Genomic DNA, 13645 nt, shown 5'->3' with positions numbered 1-13645 from the left:
TAAACTTATGAATAATATGTGCAACTGTACTCACAGGAACATCTAGTTGCTTGGAGATGGTCTTATAGCCTTTACCTTTAACATGCTTGTCTATAATTTTCTTTCTGATCTCTTGAGACAGCTCTTTCCTTTGCTTCCTCTGGTCCATGTCGAGTGTGGTACACACCATATCACCAAACAACACAGTGATTACCTGGAGCCATATATATAGGCCCAATGGCTGATTACAAGGTTGTAGACACCTGTGATGCTAATTAGTGGACACACCTTGAATTAACATGTCCCTTTGGTCACATTATGTTCTGTGTTTTCTAGGGGTACCATCATTTTTGTCCATGCCTGTTTCATGAGTTTATTTTTTTACATAATTCTGTTGAAGCATGGTTGAAAAACAATGTCTGACTTTCATTGGTTAACATTTATAGAATTTTAATTTATTATTACTTTTGTCAGATTAAAGTTATTTCTGTGACCATTGTGACTTTTTCTTTCATTGACCAAAGGGTACCAACAATTTTGTCCACGTCTGTATGTCTCCTAGCAGCAGGTTTTTTCAAGCAGATTGCAAAATGAAAAAGGTGATAAAGATTGCTAAGGTGATGCCGCTACTTTTCATGAGTAGATATTTTCAGAAATTGTAAACTGTTTCCTTTGCTTTACATTATTTGAAAAATTAGTCAGTAAAATGAAATGTTTCTCAGCAACATTGATATTTTAGAAATATTTTACCTGGTTTCAGCAATGGAATATTTCCTCTGACAGTCAATGATAACAGGTGATAATTTGCCTGGAAAATCCATGTTTTCTTTCACATCCCATAAATGTGAACTGCCCCTCATGCCGAATAAATTAACTCCTTCTGTGACTTTTGCCCTGTAATACAGAAATACACGTATATTTCAAGAGCATCCTGACAAAAAGACGTGACCAAAAAAAGAGGCAGATTATAAAGTGTGTCAAATGGTCAAAGAAAAATACTGTGCTTCAATTAGGGTTGTCAAACCTTTACAGGCAAGTAACAAAACTATGGCATTATTAATTGCATTCGTTCGTTTAGCATTTCATGATGTCCTATAAGTTTTCATTATGACATGCATTTAGAAAAAAAAAATTGTTCGACGTTTAAAATTCTGTTCTCAGTCTACACGCATATTATCTAATTATGTGCATCCCTTTTTCACTGTTCTCCTAAGGCTACCTTCACACTAACGTTGGATTTCGGAGGCCAGTTCTGTTCTGGAAATCCGTGTGCAAACAGATCATTTGTTTCCAGATCCGTCTGACAAATGCATGGAAATACCATATACGTCTCTCCGGTGTCATCTGGAAAAACGGATCCGGTATTTATTTTTCAAATTTTTAAACCGGATCACCGGATTAGTCAATGCAGCAATTTCCTGAACACTTGGTACCGGATACGGCATTAAAGGGGTATTCCCATCAACAGTTTTCATACTTACCTGCGGCGAGTGTGACGTTCACTTCCTGGATTTGGCTGGGCGGGCTCAGTCAGCTTGATTGACGTCTCCTTTCAGCCAGGCTGCGCGCTGTCTTCAACCCACATGCGCCATGGTGACTTATTCCTGGCCTGTATAGTACAGAGCTGGCGTGCGCGTTCGCGGCTCTGTACTGTACTAGCCAGGAAGAAGTCATCATGGCGCATGCGCGGTGGCATGCACGTTCAGGACATTGCGCGGCCTGGCTGGGAGAAAATCTTCAGTCTTTTGCACAAGCGCGACCACGGGATTCGACAGGCAAGCGGTGGCCGTAACCAGGGGAGGCAACAATCAGGTAAGAGGGGACTTATTTTCTCAAAAAGGGTGGGAATTGGGTAATAAAGATGTATTTACAAAAATAATCACGGTCAAATAATTAACAGATTTAACAGGGATCATTGTGATGGGAATACCCCTTTGATACATTTCAATGGTAATGAATGCCGGATCCAGCATTCCAGCAAGTGTTCCAGCATTCCGTAAAAGGGACGGAATGGAAGACATTCTTCCTGATGCATATTGAATGGATTGCTTTCCATTCAGAATGCATTAGGACAAAATTGAAGCGTTTTTTTCCCCCCCGGTATTAAGCCCCTATGACAGAACTCAATACTGGAAAACTTTAACGCTAGTGTGAAGGTACCCTTATAATAAACCGACTGAACTTTGCATCAACTTCGGACTGCTATCGTTTTCATTCATGCTCTGTCCTCTACTTTTGGCTTGTAAGTTTCAAACACGATTCAGAAGCAGTAAATTCATCTAGGCCCCACTGCCTGAAGGGAACAATACCACACGCAGGAATATTTTAGTACTAATGACTATTGATGAGCAAAGTTATGAAAAATTTGATTTGGCTGCTTCGCCGAATTTCGGAAATAAATTTGATTTCTGACAAATTACTTTGTCACGAAATGCATTCCTTCGTATGTAGAGGGAGTGATGACTAAGAACGGCAATCGCCCCCTGTTATTGAACCTCTCAGAAGCTGTGTTCATCACTGATCATGGCATCTGATGCTACAGCTGTGGGCTTTGTGCGAATATAGCTTTATTTTACAGTAGAGGTCGGACGACAAATCCGTCGAATCCACGAATCTTGTTGGATTTCAGGGATTTGTGGACTCGAATCCCGACCTCATTTACTAAATTCGAATACGACGAATCCATGACAACGGGGGACCGGTGCAGTCCCTGTATTCTAATGCACTGGCCCCGCTCACTGTAGTATCATCTTATGATCTAACCTGCATTGTTAAGATGTAATAATCCATCTGTATTACTTACATTACAACATTAAGTTCTGTAGCAGAGAGGAGGCATGCCGGGAGGACGTAGTGAGTGACGCGCTGCCCACCCCTCCCTGCTACGGAACTTAATGTTGTAATGTAAGTAATACAGATGAGTTATTATATCTTAACAATGCAGGTTAGATCACAAGATTATACTACAGTGAGCGGGGCCAGTGCATTTGATCACAGGGACTGTACCGGTTCCCGCTGTCATTCCTAATCCAGATGCCAGTCCCCAGCGCCTGTATTGGGGGTCATTCACACTGCAGGGACACTGTTATGGGGGGGATCTGTGGATGGCACATAGCATAAGATGCTATATATATGTCATTCACATATCCCCCCATCACAGTGCCATCCAGAGATCCCCCATAACATTGCCATCCACAGATCCCCCATAACAGTGCCACCCACAGATCCCCCATAACAGTGCCATCCACTGATCCCTCATAACAGTGCCATCCACTGATCCCCCCATAACAGTGCCATCCACAGATCCCGCATAACAGTGTCATCCACATATCCTCCCATAACAGTGTCATCCACAGATCCCCCCCATAACTGTGCCATCCACAGATCCCCCATAACAGTGTCATCCACAGATCCTCCCATAACAGTGTCATCCACAGATCCCCCCATAACAGTGTCATCCACAGATCCCCCCATAACAGTGCCATCCACAGATCCCCCCATAACAGTGTCATCCACATATACCCCCCATAACAGTGTCATCCACAGATTCCCCCCCCCCATAAGTGTTTGGATCAATTTGTTTCTTACACTGGTAACACAATTCTTATGTACAGGATTCGTAGGATTCGAGATTCAAAAGATTCTATAGATTCGAGAACCTTTTCGGATTCGAAAAAAAATGGTTTCGTCCCACCTCTATTTTATGGAATAATGGGCACTTATTGTGTTTTTGTAGATCTATATATTTACCTTATAACAAATAAATAAAAAAAGCTTAGTAATTTACTTTAACAATTAAAGTAGGTCATGCAGCACCTCTTTATATGGCCCCTATCTGCCACCTCAATATGCTGCTGTATGTGATGGTCATATACAATTGGGACGGATCAGCTGTACTATTATCACAAACTGGACCCAAAATATACAGTCGTGGCCAAAAGTTTTGAGAATTACATAAATATTGGAAATTGGAAAAGTTGCTGCTTAAGTTTTTATAATAGCAATTTGCATATACTCCAGAATGTTATGAAGAGTGATCAGATGAATTGCATAGTCCTTCTATGCCATGAAAATTAACTTAATCCCCAAAAAACCTTTCCACTGCATTTCATTGTTGTCATTAAAGGACTTGCTGAGATCATTTCAGTAAGGGTCCATTCACACGTCCGTTGTTTCTTTCCTGATCTGTTCCGTTTTTTGCTGAACAGATCTGGACCAGATCTGGACCCATTCATTTTCAATGGGTCCTGAAAAAAAAAAATCAGACATTGTGCTGTCCGATTTTTTTCAGGACCCATTGAAAATGAAAGGGTCCAGATCTGGTCCAGATCTGTTCCGCAAAAAACGGAACAGATCAGGAAAGAAACAACGGACGTGTGAAAGGACCCTAATCGTCTTGCTAACTCAGGTGAGAATGTTGACAAACAAAAGGCTGGAGATCATTATGTCAGGCTGATTGGGTTAAAATGGCAGACTTGACCTGTTAAAAGGAGGGTAATGCTTGAAATTATTGTTCTTCCATTGTTAACCATGGTGACCTGCAAAGAAACGCGTGCAGCCATCATTGCGTTGCATAAAAATGGCTTCACAGGCAAGGATATTGTGGCTACTAAGATTGCACCTCAATCAACAATTTATAGGATCATCAAGAACGTCAAGGAAAGAGGTTCAATTCTTGTTAAGAAGGCTTCAGGGCGTCCAAGAAAGTCCAGCAAGCGCCAGGATAGTCTCCTAAAGAGGATTCAGCTGCGGGATTGGAGTGCCACCAGTGCAGAGCTTGCTCAGGAATGGCAGCAGGCAGGTGTGAGTGCATCTGCACGCACAGTGAGGCGAAGACTTTTGGAAGATGGCCTGGTGTCAAGAAGGGCAGCAAAGAAGCCACTTCTCTCCAAAAAAAAACATCAGGGATCGATTCATCGTCTGCAGAAAATATTGTGAATGGACTGCCGAGGACTGGGGTAAAGTCATATTCTCCGATGAAGCCTCTTTCCGATTGTTTGGGGCATCAGGAAAAAGGCTTGTCCGGAGAAGAAAAGGTGAGCGCTACCATCAGTCCTGTGTCATGCCAACAGTAAAACATCCTAAGACTATTCATGTGTAGAGTTGCTTCTCATCCAAGGGAGTGGGCCCACTGACAATTTTGCCCAAAAACACAGCCATGAATAAAGAATGGTACCAAAACACCCTCCAACAGCAACTTCTTCCAACAATCCAACAACAGTTTGGTGAAGAATAATGCATTTTCTAGCACGATGGAGCACGTGCCATACGGCAAAAGTGATAACTAAGTGGCTCGGGGACCAAAACATTGACATTTTGGGTCCATGGCCTGGAAACTCCCCAGATCTTAATCCCATTGAGAACTTGTGGTCAATCCTCAAGAGGCGGGTGGACAAACAAAAACCCACTAATTCTGACAAACTCCAAGAAGTGATTATGAAAGAATGGGTTGCTATCAGTCAGGAATTGGCCCAGAAGTTGATTGAGAGCATGCCCAGTCGAATTGCAGAGGTCCTGAAAAAGAAGGGCCAACACTGCAAATACTGACTCTTTGCATAAATGTCATGTAATTGTCGATAAAAGCCTTTGAAACGTATGAAGTGCGTGTAATTATATTTCACTACATCACAGAAACAACTGAAACAAAGATCTAAAAGCAGTTTAGCAGCAAACTTTGTGAAAACAAATATTTGTGTCATTCTCAAAACTTTTGGCCACGACTGTATATTATAGGTAGTGTTGAGTGAACCTGAACTGCAAAGTTTGGGTCCGTACCAAACTTTGCGAGCTCGGGTACTTGGACGTGAACCTGAACTTTGCTGCAAAAGTTTGGGTTCGTGTTCGGGCACTTAATAAAGCTTTTGAAAGGCTGTAGGGCAGCCAATCAACAAGCTTTTAAGCTGTGGGCACATAGAAGCCATCACAGCCATGCCTAGTAATGGCATGGCTGTGATTGGCCGATGCATCATGTGACCCAGCCTCTATAAAAGCTGGATCACGTGTTGCACCGCCCATCAGCTCTGAGTAGTGCAGGACAGGAAGCAGGCAGCTGAGGCGAGGGAGAGTGCTAGGAATCTAATTTATTTAGCGGGTGACCTATCATGTTTTCTTTGTGGGTGCAATACACCAACTTTGCATCCTTGACACAGAAATATAATAATTAATCTGGCTGTTAATTCTGTAGGTGACCTATAGTGATATTTTGTGGGTGCAATGCACCATCTTTGCACCCCTGACACAGAAATAAAATAATCTGGCTGTTAATTCTGTCGGTAGCCTATAGCGATTTTTGTGGTTGTAATGCACCATCTTTGCACCCCTGGCTTCCACGTGCCACCAAGCATGGCCAGCATGGAATAGATTGTAGACAGGAGTCTACTGGGGATGCAAGATGGATGCAAGATGGATGCAATAGCTGAATGTTACAAGGTTCCATTAGCAACTCTAGAGGAGGGAAGGAGATTGCATTGCACAGGACTGCATGCTACAGGCAACCCCACCGATCAGATGTATGCTATATCCTGTGGATACCATTTATTAGGCTCAAATTTCTAATGTTCTGAACTCACATACTGAAGGTTGAGTGCTTATATCATACGGGAAGATGGAAATAGTGGCGAATAGGCTTTATCTTATACAAGTGCTAACACTTCTATGGTAGGCATAGCACTTTACAATGTTACATTGCACCTGTCTGTTGTCAAGATGTCATTGCCAGTAGAACGATATTAACCATTACTTCAGAATTAATGTTTTTTCACTCTTTGAGGTTTGTGGAACTTGAACTTCCTGTAAAATCCTCAAAGCGCTATAGGTCAAAAGGTGTTGTAGTGGAAAATTCTGAATGTGAACTTTGGTTGCCTTTTAGTCTCGGACTGGCGCTAGCAGTATGGCACTAGAAGATTATGTTGCTTTTTTGGTTAGAAGAGAAAGTACATTCTACATGCTGTGTGAAAACATTTATAGTAAGGAGAAGTAATTATTTGAAGTGCTCCCATAAGAATCTAAATTTTACCTGCAGTTTCAGAAAACTTTCAACATGTCATAATGGCATGTCAGAAGTTTTTGATCTGCAGGGGTCCGGCTGTTAAGATCTCTACAAAAAGGCAGAAACACACACTCGAGCATTGATCTGCATTCAGGCATGATTGACTTGACCTGACTTTTATCAGGTACAGAAGTTTGGCTACTTTTTTTAACGGTGAGCACATCTGCCTCTTTAATTTAGAGTGACCACCTATTGAATAAAACTTCTGACATGTCAAAATGAAAATGTTAGAAGTCTACTGAAACTACAGGTATAGCCTACTTTGATGTTATGCATATGTGTTGTAAGTGTTTACTAGGACACATTCAAATGAGAGAAAAGCAAAACAATTGGGAGATTTTACTAAGATCTCTTCAGGGGCAGAATTACATCTTTAGCACCTATATCAAATGTGTGGCATTTGATTAGGCCATCTACTAGACTCTACTGGCCCAAGAACTATGCCACTCACATAGGGGTCATTTCAGGCTCTTAGGGTCTTCACAAATGCAGAGGAAGGTGTAGATTATTGCATCATGAGCAGCAGCACCTTTCTTGGCCAGCCTAATTATTATATTTTGGATGTGCTTGGATTATTTTTTATTATGTTAGTTTAGAGACAAGACAAGGGTTGATTTCAGGGATATAAAATAGGGTGTCTTTGATAATATTGGTGTTTTATTTGGTTTTGATTTTGGGGTTTTAGACTATACACTGAACAAAAATATAAACGCGACACTTTTGGTTTTGCTCCCATTTTTCATGAGCTGAACTCAAAGATTTGAAACATTTTCTACATACACAAAAAACCCATTAATCTCAAATATTGTTCACAAATCTGTCTAACTCTGTTAGTGAGCACTTCTCCTTTGCCGAGATAATCCATCCCACCTCACAGGTGTGGCATATCAAGGTGATAATTAGACAGCACGACTATTGAACAGGTGTGCCTTAGACTTCCCACAATAAAAGTCCACTCTGAAATGTGCACAGTTTTGCCTTAATGGGGGGGTTTCAGAAAACCAGTCAGTATCTGGTGTGGCCACCATTTGCCTCACGCAGTGCAACACATCTCCATCGCATAGAGTTGATCAGGTTGTTGATTGTGGCCTGTGGAATGTTGGTCCATTCCTCTTCAGTAGCTGTGCGAAGTTAAAGAATATTAACAGAAACTATAACACGCTGTGATATACACCAATCAAGAGCATGCTTAATGGGAGACATGTATGGTGTGTATGCTGGCCATGCAAGAACTGGGATGTTTTCAGCTTCCAGGAATTGTGTACAGATACTTGCAATATGGGGCTGTGCACTATCATGCTGCAACATGAGGTGATGGTCGTTGTTCTGTCCCCAGATGCAGATCCAGTAATTCATTTACGTTACATTGTGTTGTAACAGCACCATCTATTGATGAGTTTAGGTATTTCATCCAGACTGTTTTTCTCTATGCATTATGGGAGTCCCAGAGCATTGAGGGTAGTTCCTGGTTTTTGCTAGTCTTATTCTGGTACAGCAAGCAGCCCCCATCTTATGACTCAGGAGCCATACACTCTCACTGGTTTCCTGCCACATCATCTCTTATTCAGCCTGTGTTTGAGCATAGTCAGTAAGAGCACTATCTATGTGTCATTTAATGCAATTTATTATATCTGATAGCTCACTATCATTGTATTATCTCATATACTGAATGTATAGCAGATTATTCTGTCTTATGCCATGTACCATGGATATTTATGTTCTAAAATACTACTGTTTTATTCTGTAGTTTCACCTTTCCTGTCAGAGTACGAGCAATAAAGAGAACCTTAAAGCGGAACGGTCTCTTTTCTCTCAGAGGACAGAAGGTTTAGCTACATGTCAGATTACACACTGTGCTAATGTGTATGAGGACAGTATAGTCGTGGATGAATGGCACAACAATGGGCCTCAGGATCTCGTCACGGTATCTTTGTGCATTCAAAATGCTATCAATAAAATGCACCTGTGTTCGTTGTCCATAACATACGCCTGCCCATACCATAACCCCACCGCCACCATGGGCCACTCGATCCACAACGTTGACATCAGCAAACCGCTCACCCACACGACTCCACAGACACTGTCTGCCATCTGCCCTAAATAGTGAAAACTGGGATTCATCCGTGAACAGAACGCTTCTCCAACGTGCCAGATGCCATAGAATGTGAGCATTTGTCCACTCAAGTCGGTTACGATGACGAACTGCAGTCGGGTCCAGACCCTGATGAGGACAACGAGAATGCAAATGAGCTTCACTGAGATGGGTTCTGACAGTTTGTGCAGAAATTCTTTCGTTATGCAAACTGTTGCTGCAGCTGCCTGGGTTGCTGGTCTCAGATGATCATGGAGGCAAGCATGCTGGATGTGGAGGTCCTGGGCTGGTGTGGTTACGCGTGGTCTGCGGTTGTGAGGCCGGTTGAATGTACTGCCAAGTTCTCTGAAACGCCTTTGGAGACAGCTTATGGCGCTATTGCATAGGCAACAGCTCTGGTAGACATTCCTACAGTCAGCATGCCAATTGCATGCTCCCTCAAATGTTGCGACATCTGTGGCATTGTGCCGTGCAATCAAAATGCCTTTTATTGTGGGCAGTCTAAGGCACACCTGTGCAATATTCATGCCGTCTAATCAGCACCTTGATATGCCACACCTGTGAGGTTGGATGGATTATCTCAGCAAAGGAGAAGTGCTCACTAACACAGATTTAGACAGATTTGTGAACAATATTTGAGAGTAATGGGTCTTTGTGTATTTAGAAAATGTTTCAGATCTTTGAGTTCAGCTCATGCAAAATAGGAGCAAAGCCGAAAGTGTTGCATTTATATTTTTGTTCAGTGTATATAGAGGATCAAAGTGCATCACAGCAATCTTGGGCTTTGTTTATATCTGTATTTTGTTGTCTGCTCTGTTATAGGAGAAGAACAAACAACATAATGGAAGCATTATATACTGTTCATGTTATGACAGAAACTGCTGTGTCCAGTTTCTGTCATTGAACCCAGCATATTAGTGGACTGAATAGTGCAGCACGTGGCATACCTTTGTCAAGCTTTTTTGACCAACCCCTAATAGAGCAACAACAGTAGCTCATGTGCAGGAATTGGTATTTTCTACAGGATAAATATATAAATATATGATTGATCCTTTTCATAGACTAAAGATCTTCATTTTCACCCATTTTATCTTTAATAAAATAACAAATCACCTTGTATTTTGTCTTGTCCACAGTTTTTCCATCTTATTTTTTATTTTGAAAAAAAAAAATATAGGATGTACTGTATTTGGTTTCAATAGGCAGGAAGCACAATACATTGAAAAAGCTATTAATTTACAAAATTATATCTGCTTGATCAGGGCTGCATCTTATTAAGCCAAGATGTCTTATAGTCAAACAGAGATAAGAGATGGCTGAAAGAAATCATCATGTGACCTGGTTCGAATGGAGACAATGAGGAAAGAGAACATCTACAGCAAAGGAGACATCACTGGATGTAAACAGGTATGTGGCACTATGTTACCCTACTAGCTGAAGGACCCTGCATTGCTCGGGTACAAACCGGATTCCCAAAAAGTTGGGACACTGTACAAATCGTGAATAAAAACTGAATGCAATGATGTGGAGGTGCCAACGTCTAATATTTTATTCAGAATAGAACATAAATCACGGAACAAAAGTTTAAACTGAGAAAATGTACCATTTTAAGGGAAAAATATGTTGATTCAGAATTTCATGGTGTCAACAAATCCCCAAAAAGTTGGGACAAGGCCATTTTTACCACTGTGTGGCATCTCCCCTTCTTCTTACAACACTCAACAGGAGACCAGTTTCTCAAGTTTAGAAATAGGAATGCTCTCCCATTTTTGTCTAATACAGGCCTCTAACTGTTCAATCGTCTTGGGCCTTCTTTGTTGCACCTTCGCCAAATGTTCTCTATAGGTGAAAGATCTGGACTGCAGACTGGCCATTTCAGTACCCGGATCCTTCTCCTACGCAGCCATGATGTTGTGATTGATGCAGAATGTGGTCTGGCATTATCTTGTTGAAAAATGCAGGGTCTTCCCTGAAAGAGATGACGCCTGGATGGGAGCATATGTTGTTCTAGAACCTGAATATATTTTTCTGCATTGATGGTGCCTTTCCAGACATGCAAGCTGCCCATGCCGCACGCACTCATGCAACCCCATACCATCAGAGATGCAGGCTTCTGAACTGAGCGTTGATAACAACTTGGGTTGTCCTTGTCCTCTTTGGTCCGGATGACATGGCGTCCCAGATTTCCAAAAAGAACTTTGAATCGTGACTCGTCTGACCACAGAACAGTCTTCCATTTTGCCACACTCCATTTTAAATGATCCCTGGCCCAGTGAAAACACCTTAGCTTGTGGATCTTGCTTAGAAATGGCTTCTTCTTTGCACTGTAGAGTTTCAGCTGGCAACGGCGGATGGCACGGTGGATTGTGTTCACTGACAATGGTTTCTGGAAGTATTCCTGAGCCCATTCTGTGATTTCTTTTACAGTAGCATTCCTGTTTGTGGTGCAGTGTCGTTTAAGGGCCCGGAGATCACGGGCATCCGGTATGGTTTTACGGTCTTGACCCTTACGCACAGAGATTGTTCCAGATTCTCTGAATCTTCGGATGATGTTATGCACAGTTGATGATGATAGATGCAAAGTCTTTGCAATTTTTCACTGGGTAACACATTTCTGATATTGCTCCACTATCTTTCTGCACAACATTGTGGGAATTGGTGATCCTCTACCCATCTTGGCTTCTGAGAGACACTGCCACTCTGAGAAGCTCTTTTTATACCCGATCATGTTTCCAATTGACCTAATTAGTGTTAATTGGTCTTCCAGCTCTTCGTTATGCTCAAATTTACTTTTTACAGCCTCTTATTGCTACTTGTCCCAACTTTTTGGGGATTTGTTGACACCATGAAAATTTGAATCAACGTATTTTTCCTTTAAAATGATACATTTACTCGGATTAAACGTTTGATCTGTCATCTACGTTCTATTACAAATAAAATATTGACATTTGCAATCTCCACATCATTGCATTCAGTTTTTATTCACGATTTGTATAGTGTCCCAACTTTTTGGGAATCAGGTTTGTATATTTAAACTATTTAAATGTAATGTTTGTGTGTGTCGTTAAAAGATATCAATACTATCCACTATAACAGTGACAGATACAGCACCCCGCCCCCAAAACAGTGACCTCCACAGCCCCCCACCCCTTAACACTGACCCCCCACAGTGCCCAATCCCTCAAAATTGGACCTCCACAGCAGCCCACCCCCTTAACTTTGACCTTTACAGCTGCCTTCCCTTTTAACAGTGACTTTCACAGCATACCACCCCCTTGACAGTGACCTTTACTGGATCGGGGGCATATCCTTTTGAACAGCTCACTCTAAGACAGTAGTACTGAGTGGGATGGGGCGTGACATAACCAGTTGGGGATTGGCTTAGTGGGACCTAGAAGTTGATTTTTAACTTCATTTTTTCAATCTCAGTTGCCTGAGGAATGAGAGGGGGGTGTGGCCTAACCAGATCGGGGGCATGTCCTTTTGAACAGCTCACTCTAAGACAGCAGCACTGTGCAAGCTGCAGGGAGAAAGTCACCCTCCCGCCCACCCCTGCAGCTGACAGAAGTAGATTTTTGCCTTCATTTTTTCAATCCCTGTCATCTCAGGATTGGGGGCGGGCGTGGCCTAACCAGATCAGGGTGTGGCTTAGCAGGACCTGGGGGTGGGGTTTTAAGTCTTTTGAGGTGGGCACATTGTGGCAGGGGGTGTGTCTGGGCTCCTCCTGCAAGAGTGACGCCCCTCTGGGCACCTTACTGGCTCATTTGCATATCAAATAAACTGGATCTTCAGAGGATAAAGACATCTATTGCTAGAACAAAGCCACATCTTGAAATATGATACCAAGTGCTATTAGGCCATGGCCTTTATCAATTATCCTTGTGACAGATTTCCTTTAAAGCTCTCCTACAGCAGTGAAGATAAATGGCTGGGTTGCTATGGAAACCTGGAGTAAAAGTGTGTATGTAGAGGCTGGAGGACCTGCGAGCTTCTATTGGCTGATAATGGTCATGTTACCAAGCTTCTATTGGCTAATGCATTTTTTAGGAATATCTCAGGAACGTTATGTCCTAGAGAGCTGAGATCATGTCTAAAACCTTCCCGGGCACCTGATGTACCTGTGTGCCAAATTTTGTGATTGTAAATGTGACGGTGCGGATTCCTTTAGTAGACATACATACATACACTCAGCTTTATATATTAGATATGTTTTGTAGTGTTGTATGTAATGTTAGGAGGGAAAAGGTTAGGTTGAGTGTTGTTTTAATTTTTGCCTCAGGCAGCAGAAAGGCTAGGTGCACCCCTGTTTTTGATACATTTACAATAAAAAAATGTCCACAAAAACACTTGTATTAATCAACTCCAAAACAAGGACATGCAGGAAACATGTAGCAAGCAATGCATAGGAGGAATTTTTATTTATGTATTGATAAGACTACATGCACACAACCGTTGTGTGTTTTGCGCTCCGCAAATTGCGGATCCGCAAAACACAGATGGCGTCGGTGTGCGTTCTGCAATTTGCT

At 42.0% G+C, this 13645-nt stretch overlaps 1 protein-coding gene across 1 annotated transcript in view; it reads right to left on the bottom strand.

Annotated features, from left to right (window-relative positions):
* LOC122928753 (transmembrane protein 132D-like) overlaps nucleotides 1-13645 on the bottom strand; it is a gene marked incomplete at its 5' end in the record, with an annotated part of 1334109 nt that overhangs the window by 986878 nt on the left and 333586 nt on the right. Inside the window, one exon of the mRNA XM_044281938.1 lies at nucleotides 730-873. Coding sequence (XP_044137873.1) covers nucleotides 730-873 — 144 coding nt within the window. The remainder of the gene's footprint in view (nucleotides 1-729; nucleotides 874-13645) is intronic.

This window comes from Bufo gargarizans, chromosome 1, assembly GCF_014858855.1.
Source record: "Bufo gargarizans isolate SCDJY-AF-19 chromosome 1, ASM1485885v1, whole genome shotgun sequence".
Taxonomy (NCBI): Eukaryota; Metazoa; Chordata; class Amphibia; order Anura; family Bufonidae; genus Bufo; species Bufo gargarizans.
The sequence above is the reverse complement of the archived record's forward strand: the minus strand, read 5'-3'. Positions and strand labels throughout refer to the sequence as shown.